The sequence below is a fragment of the Topomyia yanbarensis genome, chromosome 3 (assembly GCF_030247195.1).
Source record: "Topomyia yanbarensis strain Yona2022 chromosome 3, ASM3024719v1, whole genome shotgun sequence".
NCBI classification, from domain to species: domain Eukaryota; kingdom Metazoa; phylum Arthropoda; class Insecta; order Diptera; family Culicidae; genus Topomyia; species Topomyia yanbarensis.
The window spans coordinates 229,611,551-229,625,621 of NC_080672.1; the positions used below are offsets into that span (position 1 = coordinate 229,611,551).

At 37.5% G+C, this 14,071-nt stretch overlaps 1 protein-coding gene across 15 annotated transcripts in view; it reads left to right on the top strand.

Moving 5' to 3' along the window:
• Positions 1-14,071, top strand: part of LOC131692701 (mitochondrial glutamate carrier 1-like) — a 548,789-nt gene that overhangs the window by 240,551 nt on the left and 294,167 nt on the right. For all 15 annotated transcript variants that reach the window (XM_058979891.1, XM_058979894.1, XM_058979886.1 and 12 more), the window contains one exon: positions 1,706-1,855. In XM_058979891.1, the coding sequence (XP_058835874.1) occupies positions 1,706-1,855 (150 nt within the window). The remainder of the gene's footprint in view (positions 1-1,705; positions 1,856-14,071) is intronic.

Genomic DNA, 14,071 nt, shown 5'->3' on the forward strand with positions numbered 1-14,071 from the left:
CTGTTTTAGAAATGTGTTTGGTTGATTAGTACTAGCTGTGAAAAACATAGTTGTTTGGTACTGAGCATGTTGTCTTTTACGAAGTGGGTTGTTATGTCAATAGGGGCTAAGTGTTATGCTTGGAATGCATGATCTGAGGGTTTAATTTATTTTAGCTTTGTCAGTAATTCTTGTGTGGTATGGTTTTGTCATATTCGATGTAAGATTTTCGAGTAGTGGGAAACTAGCGGTTTGAAATGCGATGTAGCGTCGTAGGTTGGGTTCAATTAGTATTATGTTTGGGGTACGGTTGGTATTGGTATAGTACAGGTATAGTACACCATCCTTCTTAAGATCAAGGTATGGCGTAGTGAAATGAAGTCATAGCTTGATGTGGCTGTGTTGGGGTTGTTTCTTATTTTGTTGCTAAGGGTGTGTGTGTTATAATGGCTTTGGTTGCTTAATGTGTAAATTGTAACCATATGATTTGATTTTATACGTGATTACGTTTTAATTAGTCTATTTTTGTGCACTACTACTAGTTTTTTTTTGTTCTGGCGTTCATTATTTGGCAATTTGGGTCTAAAATCTGTTTTACAACATAGGGTCCTTCATAGTAAGGGTCTTTTTTTTTGTTTTCTATTTTTAAGTAAACTGTATCGTTAATCTGCAATTCTATGGGGTTTGTATAATTTTCTGCTGTTTCTGTTCTTTTTATCTTTTGTGTGTTTAACCTATTTTGTGGTATTTCGTTTGATTTTTGTAACTTAAATTTTAATTCGTCATTGTAGTACTCGAAGTTGTATACTGGTTGGGTTGCTTTCTCGAAGATTTCTTGTGGTAGTTTAGCTTTGTTTCCGAACACTAGTTTATGGGGGCTGAAACCATGGTCTGAATCTGGGGTTGTATTTTAATTGAAAGTGTAAAATTTTAACCATTAATCCCAGTCAGTCTGGTGTTCATTAATAAAAGATCTTAGATACTCGTTTAAACATCTGTGATTTCTTTCTACTGCGCCGATTGTCTGTGGGTGGTAGGCTGTACTGAATCTTTGTTTAATTTGTAATGTTTTGCATATTAGCTCAAAGATTTCATTATTGTATTCATTTTATTTATTCTGTTCAGTTATTCATTTCATGCGATTCGTTCGTTTGAATCACTTTAATTTATTCTATTAATTTCAGTACTTTTTTATAGTGTCTAATTCTAATTCTATTAATTTGATTTGTATTAATCATCCTACTAATTGTATGAATTAGATATCTTTTTATCAAGTTTTTGCTTTAAAAATGTTGACATTTCATTTCTTTTGTTGATTTTCTATATTGTATTCATTTTATCAACTATCAACTACTAGGTGGATTAGGTCGATTTTTTATCGTTGTGTGACGTTCGTATTCGATAATGAAGAATTTAACAAATAAACAATTTAAATAAACTTAACAATAGATATCGTAACTAATTTATAAAACCGTTCTAAACGTCGCGGTTACGGTGTTCCTATTTTCTCTGTTCTTTAGGAAACGGCAGTGATACCAGGATATGCCACAGATATTTTAAAATTTTCCTCTCCTTATGATCTCTTACGAAATTCGTGACAGCCCCTTTATGAACGTATACGGACTTTCTTATCTGACGGATTTTAAACGTATTTTATCTGATACAAATATTTATATAAACACGCCATTCTCATCACTGACACCTTTTGCTTTTCTTATATTTCCAGGTTCGATTGCTTCAGAAAAACGTACAGAGTGGAAGGTTATTTCGGAATGTATCGTGGCTCAGCTGTTAATATTCTCCTCATAACACCAGAAAAAGCAATCAAATTAGCTGCTAATGACTTCTTCAGACATAATCTTACAACAAAAGATGGGTAAATAATTGCTTGGGAGTATTCTAGCCTGAATCGCAAATCGATTGGACACGACCTTCCTTAATTGTCATGTTTTGTGTATTGATTGATTAATTTATTTTGATTTCTTCCGGAGGCTGCTTTTTCCAAAAAGTGTTAATTTTTTCAAATGCTCTAATCAAAAATCATAACTTGAAAACCTTTGCTTGGTTCAGAGTGATGTCATATGAGGGTTTTTTTTATTCAATTCGTTTATTTGATAAGCCACGTTTGCGCTAACTTAAAGGTGCCGTAAAACGGGGGAACTTTGATCAAGTTGTCCACAGTTTTTCGAATAACTCTCTTCAATTTAGGTAGATGTAACCATGTACTTTTTTTGTCACATCGGTATAAACATAACTTCTGCTCGGACGGGACATCACGTTTGATCAGTCGTTCGATTGAGTTAGTGTCGGTTTCTGATGAGGCGAAGCCGAAACGCAACTGTGTAAGAAATGAGGATTTGTGCCCTCAAGTGCAAAGACTGGTTTTATCAACAAATTTTTCCCTAGTGAGAGATTTTTGTGTTTACCAAATTTTCCTCCTTAGGGTGAAATATAGCATAGTGCTTTCGCATAGGCCTGCTAAACCAAGACAAGTTTCGGCTTCACTGTGTCTCATCGGCATAAACAGAACTTCTGCTCGGACGGGACATCACGTTTGATCAGTCATTCGATTGAAACACAAAGTGTGTTTTAGTTTTAAGGGATTGGCGTCAAGTCGGCGCTAATCTATTCCGACAAAAAGTTAGTGTTGGTTTCTGATGAGGCGAAGCCGAAACGCAACTGTGTAAGTAGATGTAACTGTTTGTATTTTTAGAGCAAGTACTGGTACCCATAGATTGAAAACGTCCAAATTGATTAGTAATTTATTTCGTTTTGCTATAAAAATAAAATAAATTAGTTGTAAATTTCCATTCGTTGTCTTCGGGGTGACTGATCAGAAAAATATGTGTATCGAAATGAGAAATTGTAACTGGCCAGCTTAACGAGCTTCCAAGGTAGGTAAGTGGGTGGTTTATGCGCCACTCTCATTTGAGAGACCACCCACCTGTTATAGAGCTGCCCGACCTAGTGCGACCCCTCGGGAGAAGGTTCTGGTTTTCCTCTCTTTAGGAAGGAAGCAAGCTAGCTGTAGACACAGTACGTCCGCGTCGATGATCCGCGTGCTATACGAGCCAAAGATAATCCGAAACGGTTAATGCGAATTTATTCCTAAACGAAGATTACACTCGCGGGTTGTTATCATCATTGGCAAAGTCCAAACTGCCAATTCGATCAACCAGAGTTCGATTAGAGAGCGGTTCCGGATGGTATAAGGGCCAACCTCCCCAGTAAAAGACAAACAACCAAAAAAACTAACACGACACGACTTAACTAGAACTGAAAAACTTCACCAATCAGTACATTTACCCTACGGGATACATTTTCTGCTATATCGCAAACAGCACATTTTCGCTACATCAATACATTTATTTATAATTCTTCACTTTCCTCATTCTGCGCTTGTTTTTTTTATATATTATTTTCTATTTGATTATATTGTTTTGTTTGCATTACATTTCTAATTTAGTATATTGGGTGTCCAGCCACAAGTGGTGACTTTTCATCCCTATTGTTTACATGATTCAGTTAATTATTAAGTTATAATATGCTTTCGCAGTTAAGTTTTTTTCAGTAGTATGTTTTAAACCTACTTGTCTTCTGAATAAGGAGCTAAACAAATCTTATAAACTAACTTATAAACTATAAAGAGAGCTAATCGTTGCAATTGAAGATTGCAACGATTTTTGTCGGAAGTTGCTTATAATACTGTTCGTCAGAATTTCTAATGTTTCTATGTTTGCGAGTCTGTGCAACTCATTTATGCTAAACCAGGGAGGACGCTTCAAAATCATTTTCAGAATTTTATTCTGAATCCTTTGAAGCATTTTCTTCCTAGTAGCACAACAACTTGCCCACATTGACACTGCATATAGCATTGCCGTTCTAAATATTTGTTTATAAATTAATAGTTTGTTCTTTAGGCAGAGCCTAGAATTCCTATTTATAAGAGGGTATAAACATTTTATATATTTATTGCAATTTGTTTGGATTCCTTCAAGTGATCCTTAAAAGTGAGTTTTTATCGTAAATCATACCCAAGTATTTAACTTGATCTGACCACGTTAAATTCAAACCATTGAATTTAATAATATGGTTATTATTTGGTTTAAGAGAAGAAGCTCTTGGCTTATGCGGAAACACATTCAATTGTGTTTTTGCCGCATTAGTGGCAATTTTCCATTTTTTCAGGTAGTCATTGAAAATATTTAAGCTTCGTTGCAGTCGACTGCAGATAATACGAAGACTCCTACTAGTGGCTGAGATGCTAGTATCATCACAGAAAAGTGACTTTTTGCAGCCTGTAGGTAGATTTGGAAGATCAAAGGTAAAAATATTGTATAGTATTGGTGCGACGCTGGATCCTGCTTTAACGAGTAGCTCATTAGATTTACAATTCTGATAAGAAACCTGTAGGGTACGGTTAGTAAGAAATTTTTAATTATCTTTATTATGTAAATTGGAAAATAGAAATCCCACATTTTGGCAATTAAACCTTTGTGCCAAACACTGTCGAAAGCTTTTTCGATGTCTAGAAGAGCAACTCCAGTGGAATAGGCCTCTGAGATATTTGCCTTTATCATGTTAGTTATTCTCACTAGTTGATGAGTAGTTGAATGTTCAATACGAAATCTAAACTGCTCAGGAAGAAAAATAGAATTCTCATTGATATGTCACATCATTCTAGTTAGGATAATTTTTTTAAATAATTTACTAATAGAAGAGAGTAAACTAATTGGTCGATAGCTAGATGTTTCTGCTGGGTTTTTATCTGGCTTCAAAATTGGAATAATCTTGGCATTTTTCCATCTTTCAGGGAAGTATGCTAATTCAAAACATTTGTTGAATATTTTGACCAAGTATTTCATGGTGATTTCGGGAATGTTTTTAAGAAGAATGTTAAAAATTCCATCATAATCTGGAGCTTTCATATTTTTTAACTTTTTCATGATGGATTTGATCTCATCATAGTTTGTTTCAACAATATCGTCTAGAGACAATACTTTTTTTATATCCCTTTATGGGCAGCTAGGGCCGAGGGTGGTGGCTAGCGGGTTTCATACATCCTTGACCTGACGGACAAAGCTATGGTGCCTTGAACACAGGCAACGCAGAGCCAAGGCCATCATTGAAACGATAAGTTCTGCGTTTGAGATGTACTTCCCCCGGTTGCCTGTAATTATTACTTGTTGCTTTGTATGTATTAATCTAATGTTCAGTCCTGGGTGGTGTATGCGTGGAAGGTGTGATTTTTAGCGTTCGAGTCCAGGAGTGCATATCTGTCTGGGTTAGCGTGGGCGAGCCTTTAGCGATCACACTAATTGTGTAATAGTGTGATCGCTAAAGGCTCGAGCATATGAATGCCAGCGTGTCTCCAACTTTGCGTGCATAAATCCGATTTTAGATCCGTGTTGCCATTCGCACATTCACGTGTATTCTCGAACGATCGCGCGCGGACCGTGAATCTAATAATTAATTTTCAGTGTATGGTAGCGAAACGTGTTGTCTAGTGAATATGAGCATCATTCCCGATCGGTCCAACTGAAGGCATGAGTCTAGGCTGATCGAGAGTAGAGAATTCCGAACGTAGCCGGTCTATGATCGCGCGAGTGGTGGGTTAATGCTTGAGACCGCGGTTGTAAAGTTATAGGTGCTGAAAAGTTCACTTAAGTAAAGGGGTGTTGGCGAAATTGCGATTGAAATTGTAATGTAAGTTCGCGTTTTCGACCAGGTTTGTGTTATCGCGAAAGTTAGGGGCGTTTGCACATTTTGGATGTGAATGTATATGGGAGAATATGCAATTGACTGTGCTAGTGAATATCAGTATGAACCCAACTCAAGATACAGTAATAAAAGGAAAAATAACATGCCGAATGTTTATTTTTTTTAGGTCAATAACCGTGCATTGAAGAATGCTCAAAAACTCTGAACTAGGCCCCGTCGAGTCCAGTCTGTTCGTCTCGTCCTGTCGTGTCTGGGGTGTCTAGGTTACATGCATTCACCAGATGAGACTAGCTTATGTCAGCTTACTTGTGCACTGGTTTCGTAGAATCGAGGCGATCATCGAAATGATAGATCCTACGAGTGAATGCACTTGGCCCAGTCACCTGTCAAGCATTTGTGTATTTGTGTGTGTTGAGATATGTGTGGAGCCTGTAAATAATATTTTAATACGAATAATATTTTATACTTTAAAATAAGAAATGTGTAATATACTACTTGCAGTTTGTTGATCGTTCCTACTTATCTGACTCCATCGAGTATGAGAATACATCTCCATTGTTCTAAAACCTGGCGACGTCCGATGGCAGAGAAGAATCATTGTAGGCTGCAATGTTGCTCTTCTTGGATGTATGAGCTCGAAAAGGTCATCACAAGAATATAACGCATGAGACCGAAAATAAATAAAAAAAATAAAGAGAAGAGTTAGTATTGTTATTGAGTATTAATAATATGCCGATTTTTTTCGAGAGTTGTCCTACTGGAACTGTAGAGCTAATTGATTTAATTAAAGCATGGACCTAGACTCTTGGAATCGAGGATAGATACTTCCGGACGCGAACGATTCATGAATGCGCGAGTGCGGGGAACTGTAGGTTCACGCTTGAGACTGCGTTTGAGTAATTACAAATGCCGAGACGTTCATATTATCACCGGGATGTTATAATGTCTGGAAGAGCGCGAGTATAGGTTGCGTGAATGGTCGCGAAGGGCTCAAGCATTTCTATATTTGTTTGTCGCGTGTATGTGACTTTGCATTCGATTTTTATGTAGTTTCGCGCGAACACGGGCATTTGGAGGTTCACTCTCGAGACCGGGATTGTTAATTTATAAGTGCTAAACCATTCACTTAGTCACCAGGGTGTTATACTTTTTATGAGATTGTGGGTGTGGTCGTGCGTGGATGATCGTGAAGGACTCGAGCGTTTGTATGTAGATGTTTTTGTCGCGTGTGCTAGTATGTAACTTCGCGTGTACACATTATTTTTATAAGCGTGTGGCCATTCGCATGTTCGCGTATTCTTCAACGATCGCACGTGGACGTCTTGTCTAGTTTTTATTTCTATTGGTCCAACTAAAGGCATGAATTTGGGCTGCTATGATCAAGGGCGGAGACTTCCGGACGTGACCGATTCATGATTGCGCGATCTTAGGTTCTTAGGTTCCAACGTTCACCTAATCAATCGGGGTGTTTGAATATTGGCGAGATCGCGGGCGTTCGTATTTGTGACCAGGTTTATGTTATCGCGTAGGCCACGTTTGTACGTTTAGAATGAGGTGCCTGCAGCCAGAATTGGGCCCTAAACCCACATTGTATATTATTTGACCATGGCAGTGGATAATAAAGGTCGCCAAGTTAAGTACTAAAATTGATCACAATGTAGCTTAACTAAAAAGAAAATAATCGTATCCCAAGTTTATGTGATATAATCACTGTAATACTGCTTTGGTGGAAAAGCCCCCGGACCACATCAAGGTACAGTATCATGCCGAGGGTACAATATCGTCTAGAGACAATACTTGATTTGAAACGTTTTCATATTTTTGTAAGACTTCGGTTTCAATAGGACTCACAACGCTGAGATTAAAATTATGGACGCTTTCAAACTGCTGAGCAAGTTTTTGAGCGGTTTTCTTCGTTTGTAAGAAGTATGTGGTCACCTTCCTTCAAAGCTGGAATTGGTTTCTGAGGTTTCTTAAGAACCTTAGAAAGTTTCCAGAAATGTTTAGAATTTGGCTTGATTTGTTCAACCTCTTTCGCGAAATTTTCATTTCTTAAGAGTGTGAATCTATGCTTAATTTCTTTTTTTAGATCCTGATAGATACATTTCATAGCAGGATCACGAGAACGTTGATATTGACGTCTTCGAACATTCTTCAAGCGAATCAGAAGTTGAAGATCGTCGTCAATAATAGGAGTATTAAATTTTTTCTGTGTTGTTGGTACTGATAAATTTCTAGCATCAACTATAGATATGGTGGGTATGTGAGGAGGGCGAAAGTCCCATGAACGAACGACTCCCCAGCTTAAATTGGTATGCTTCGTGATATAGTGGTGGTTTAAAGATGATAGGGGTGAAAGGGAGGGGTATGAGGGCTGGATGGGGTGGTGGTCTGAGGGGTGATTTAAGGAGATTTTTAAAGGAGGGGAGTGAACAGTAGAGGGGGGATGTAACCCTTCTCCGTAAACCATCAACTACGCCCCTGTTAAAATCCAGAAACCTTATGCGAGTCGAAAAAAAAATTCGGGATTAGGTTGACGTTTTTCAGAGTGATTGCATAACCTATATGAGAAAGGCAAAAATGTGCCAAAATCCAAAAAAAGTGAATTGTCGTCAATTTTTTTTTTCGAGTTTGCGTCAAATCTCGACGTTTCATGCACCTTGAACACATTTAGCATCAAAAATAAAAATTCTATTTTTAATTTTTCCTACAGTTTATATGAGAAATTTCTGTGTGGCCGCACTCTGAAACCCGTAATTCCGGAACCAGAATTCCGATCGATCCAAAATTCAATAGCAGCCGATGGGAAGGTTGCACCTTTCATTTGAGACTAAGTTTGGGCAAATCGGTCCAGCCATCTCTGAGAAAAATGAGTGACATTATTTGACACATACACACATACATTCACACACATACACACATACACGCACATACACACATACATACACACATACACACACATACACACACATACAGACTTTTTCCGATCTCGACGAACTGAGTCGAATGGGATATGACACTCGGACCTCCGGGCCGGGATTAGGTTGACGTTTTTCAGAGTGATTGCATAACCTTTCTATATGAGAAAGGCAAAAAGGTGCAAAATCGGCAAAGTCCCAAAAAGTCGATTTTCATGAAATTTTTTTTTGTGATAACATAAAATCTCGACGTTTCATGCATCAAAAATACGAATTCGATTTCTGAAATTTCATGGGGTCCGCCTATGAAAAAAGTTTCGAGTTCCGGCTTATATGGGAATTTCATATGTGACCGGACGGTTCAGTCTATATTTCCGGAACTATATAAGCGATCCGTGCGAAATTTTACAAACATCTGTGGGGATAATATAGCTATCATTTGGGACTAAGTTTGTGAAAATCTGTCCAACCATTTCCGAGAAACTGATATGAGTTTGGTAGTTTTGAAAGATGGGCGCTTTTCCCGGGCACTTCCGGAACCGTCTATGGTGGTCAATGTAGTCAACGAACGTTTGTTTGGCCGTCGGTGACCTAGAACTGCAAATTCAAGTTGTTTGAGAGACATTTTAGCGAAAATTTTACCTTTTTTGCTTTCATCGGAGTAACAATTTGAATCACAATTTGCTATGCGATCGCACGCCACAACCCGTAACTCCGGAACCGGAAGTCGGTTCAGGATAAAATTTAATAGCCATTTACGGGGACGCAACATCTTTCATTTGAGACTAAGTTTGGTTGATTCGGTCAAGCCATCTTAGAGAAACCGATGTGACTGTTATTCTGAATTTGGATACTTCCGCCGGGGCTTCCGGAACCGATGATGGTGGCCAATGTGACCAAAGAGACTTTGAATGGCTGTTAGTGACCTAGTACTACAAATCGAAGCAGTTGTGGTCACATTTTGGAAAAATGTTCACCATTATACATTCATTGCAGATTTTATTAAAATCGACATTTTCTACGTGATCGTACTCATCACCCTGTAATTCCGGAACCGGAAGTCGGATCTATTAGAAATTCAATAGCAGCCTATGAGAACGTTGCACCTTTCATTTGGGACTAAGTTTGTGAAAATCGGTTCAGTCATCTCTGAGAAAAGTGAGTGAGATTGTGTTCGCGTACACACACAGACGCACATACACACACATACATACATACATTTGCCGAAATCGACGAACTGAATTGAATGGTATATGTCACTCGGCCCTCCGGGCCTCCGTTAAAAAATCGGTTTTCAGAGCAATTGCAATACCTTTCTATTGAGAAAGACAAAACAATATGAAAATATGAAAATTTAAAGAAAAAAATATACAACTTCATTTCTGATTACATTTTTGTTCCACATTTTTCAATTAACTGAAGGGTTGCTAAAATATAAGTTTTCCTATTACTGCAGTAGAACGTTTTTGAATGTATGTTTGCTTTAAAATGTACGGAATTTTATTAATAGAAACCTGTTTTAATCCACCTAGTGGTGCAATTGTGCCTTTCTCATTTCTATGAGACTGGTTATGTTTGTTTCAATTATCGAAACGTCTACTACATTCTTAGTACACTTTACACCTACACACAATAGTTTGCCAGCCACGAATCTGATGAGCTATGTGTCGACGGTGAAACACTTGAAACAAAAAATATCATACTTCTTTCTGCTAACTACGAACGAACCACGCCCCAGCTTAATTCGGAATGTCTTGTGCTGTAGCGGTGGTATAAAGAGGATGGGGTTGAGAGGGGGAGGGGTATGAGTGATGGATCGGGGGGAGGGTGCAATGAGAGGTGATCTAAGGGGAATTTAAATTGGTGGTGACCGGTGATCGGGAGGGGGGGGGGGTGTAAATCTCTCCTGTTAAAACCCAGAAACCTTATGTCAATGCCGGGATCAGGTTGACGATTTTTAGAGTGATTGCATATCCTTTCTATATGAGAAAGACAAAAAGCTACGTTATTTGTGCATGACCCCTTAGCAGACAATAAGCTGAAATCTGGACGGATCTGATTTTTTTTCAGATTTGGATGAATCTGAAGCTGACAAGTCCATACAAGTTACAAATATCGCTATAATTAGTGTATTAGGAAAAGATTGCAGATTTAAAATAAATCATTTGCTCCTTTTATAAACTGGCTGTCCAGAAATGGACGAAAGCAAACAGAACAAAATCCAATATGATTTTTAATTATTGCGCTGTCTGAGCGAAATTTAAACTAAATAATCGGAAAGGGTTATTAAGCTATATCTAGGGACTAAAGAAGAATATTTTAAGAACTTCGGTTGTTAAAAAGAAAGAAAAATATATGTCCCGATTTTGTCAATACCCCCGTTTTAACAGCCTAAAACTCACCAAAGGGCTGTTAAAACGGATCTTCACTGTATTAGAATTGTCTAAAATTGATGCAAATTATTATGAAAATTTTGCTAGTTAACTTTTGCTTATGCTACAGAATTTGCGAAGTTAAAGGCTGATGAAGTACTATCTCTTATAGTCGACACTAAGCTAACGAGGCATCAATACTTATTAATTTGCGCATAAGTTTTTTTTCGATTAAGGTCATTCGCCTCTTCGGGTTAGAAAAATCTCTCGCTGCGTACAAGGCAATCGATTTACCAACTACGCTACGCCCACCCCCTTGCGCATAAGTAGTAGAAAGGCGCCTTTTAATATTTGGCTAGATTATAACAGAAGCGCCTTTTCTAAAGATACTTCGAGTTTTCCGATCTGTATACTTTACATCCTTGCTCTCATTTGAGTACCATGGCTCTAAATTTTCATAACTTTCCCTACCCAACCCAGTAATCTTAAGCTAATTAAATGTCGTTAAAATGTAAAAACGTGCTATACCTAAATCGAAAATATAGCTAAGAAATCAACCGAATTGAGGCTAGCCTAAACATATAATTAATGAAATCGTCGATTAAAACCAACAAACGATACCGAGTTGATAGCTGAAAGCCATAGTAAGAATGTCGATAGATTCTATCATCTTATATAAAATTTGTAGTAAAAATAAGTTACAGTTTACTACAGTACGTTGAAATCTAATCCGCAACGACGACCGAAATCTAATCCGAAACAACGACAATAATGAAATCGAATAGTTTATTTATGTTCTCTTTCGTATTCATTACTAACTATTGGCAAAACTTATATCATAAAATGTGTGTCAAAATCAATTTATCACTATAAGATGAATTGATCTGATCTTTTCGATATCAAATTTGAGCTCAGCGACTCCAAATTCACTTATAATATATGGCTATGGAACGAAATTCTCTAAAAATGTATATGGTGGATGAAGAGAATATAGGTCAAAGGGGAGGGAGGGGGGTGAGATGGTATGAGGGGAAGTTGAGAGGGGGCTGATGGAGTATGCAACACCCAACAGCATATTATACCCTCCATTTGAGATTTGGTTTACGAAAATCGGTTCAGTCATCACCGAGTAATCGATGTGACTAATTCTGGAATATGTCCAGAACCCGAAAATTCCGGAACTGACAATAGTAGACATTTCATTCAAAGAATCTTTGATTGGCCATCAGTGATCTAGACTTGCAAATTGAAGTGATGTAATCTAGACTTTCATAGAAATGTATTTTTATCCTTTGAAGTATTACAATTTTACCGGTTTATATGGGAAATTCCTATGTGGTCGCAATAAACAACCTGTAACTCCGGAACCAAATGTCAGATACGAATGAAATTCAATAACAGTCCATGGGAGTATTGTATCTTTCATTTGAAACCAAGTTTATGAAAATCGGTCAAGAATTCCCTGAGAAAAAGGTGTGAGATTAACTTACGAACTTGGAAAGTACCCGGGGCATCAAGAACCGTCATAGGTGGTCAATGTGGTCAAAGCTGCTTAGAATGATCATTAGTGACCTAGACCCGCAAATTCGAGTTATGTTGCACCCTTTTTAATATGTATAACACCATTTGGACATCATGGTATTACCATTTTATATGGGAATTTGCTGGGTGACCGCACTCTTCAACCCGTAACTCCGGAACCGGAAGTCCGATCGACAAAAAATCAATAGCAGCTTATGGGAGCGTTATACCTTTCATTTGAAATCAAGTTTGAGCGATTCGGTTCAGCCATCTCAGAGAAAAGTGAGTGAGTTTTGAAAACACACACACATACATACACACATAGACACACACACACATACAGACATTTATCAATTTCGACGAACTGAGTCGAATGGTATATGAGACTCGGCCCTCCGGGCCTCGGTTAAAAAGTCGGTTTTCAGACTGATTACATATCCTTTCTACATGGGAAAGGCAATCCATTTGCGGACAATACATTTACCGCCCACATCCGCACCGCGACGAACCCTAGAATGGACTTATAATATTTCAAATGTTTATTAATGTTGCATAATGCTTTTTTTCATGCTTCATAATTCAAATAATTTATTGAAACGCTAGTCTATTTTACACCACTGTATTCCAAGGATCACTTTAGATCGCTCTATGATTTATATATGCATCAATAGGGCATTGCTTGCTGAACAACAAATAAATAAATTTAGCTGCTACTATCTGCTAACCCACAAACCGTAGCCTTTTAAATTAACCCCAAAAACAACCAAAAAACAGGCATACATCCTCAAAACGAAGAGATATCGAGTTGATCTATTCTGCAAAACGGTGTGTTTTGAAGGCATCTACCACTTTCCAGAATGTTGAAAACTGTAAAAAATCAACTACAAAACTTACAGTAAAAAATCTTTTTAAAGGGGTATCCCGATATGTACTTCAATTTCACTCAATAGCTTTGTTCGCTTAACAGATAGCCATTTTGATACTTCAACAAAGTTTCATAAAATCATTTCGTCTACAAATTTTCCATACATGACTATCAATTTTGACAACAACTTGCAAAGCTATTTTTTATCTGCTTATATATCCCCTAAATCAAAATTTTTCATCATTATATTAAACTACTCAAAAAATAAAGAAACATTTCCAAAGATATCAAAGTGCCATAAACAATAGTTTCGTCGCCAATATCAATGTCCGGCTTTTTTATTTCCTCCCACTGTGCGCCTGATGCCATACGGCCTCTAGGCTGGTTTAGTCAGAAGAAAGATAGTAGACTGTTATCAAACTGCTAGTGGACCACATCCACATCTGTTGTTAGTCGCTTCTTACGACACGGAGACAGAAACCAATGGGTCAATTCTGGGCTAAAATACTTCGAGAGATTTCAGCCCACCGGATACCACACGGCACAATTGTATTTTTTAGTATCAATTATAAAAATATGTCGAAAGTTGTTGTTAGAAAAACTTTCTAATTGAAAGCTTCTACATGAATACACTAAAAAAATAGTAATGCGGATGTTCGGCTTTTTCGGTCTATAATATAAGAACGGCTGTTTTG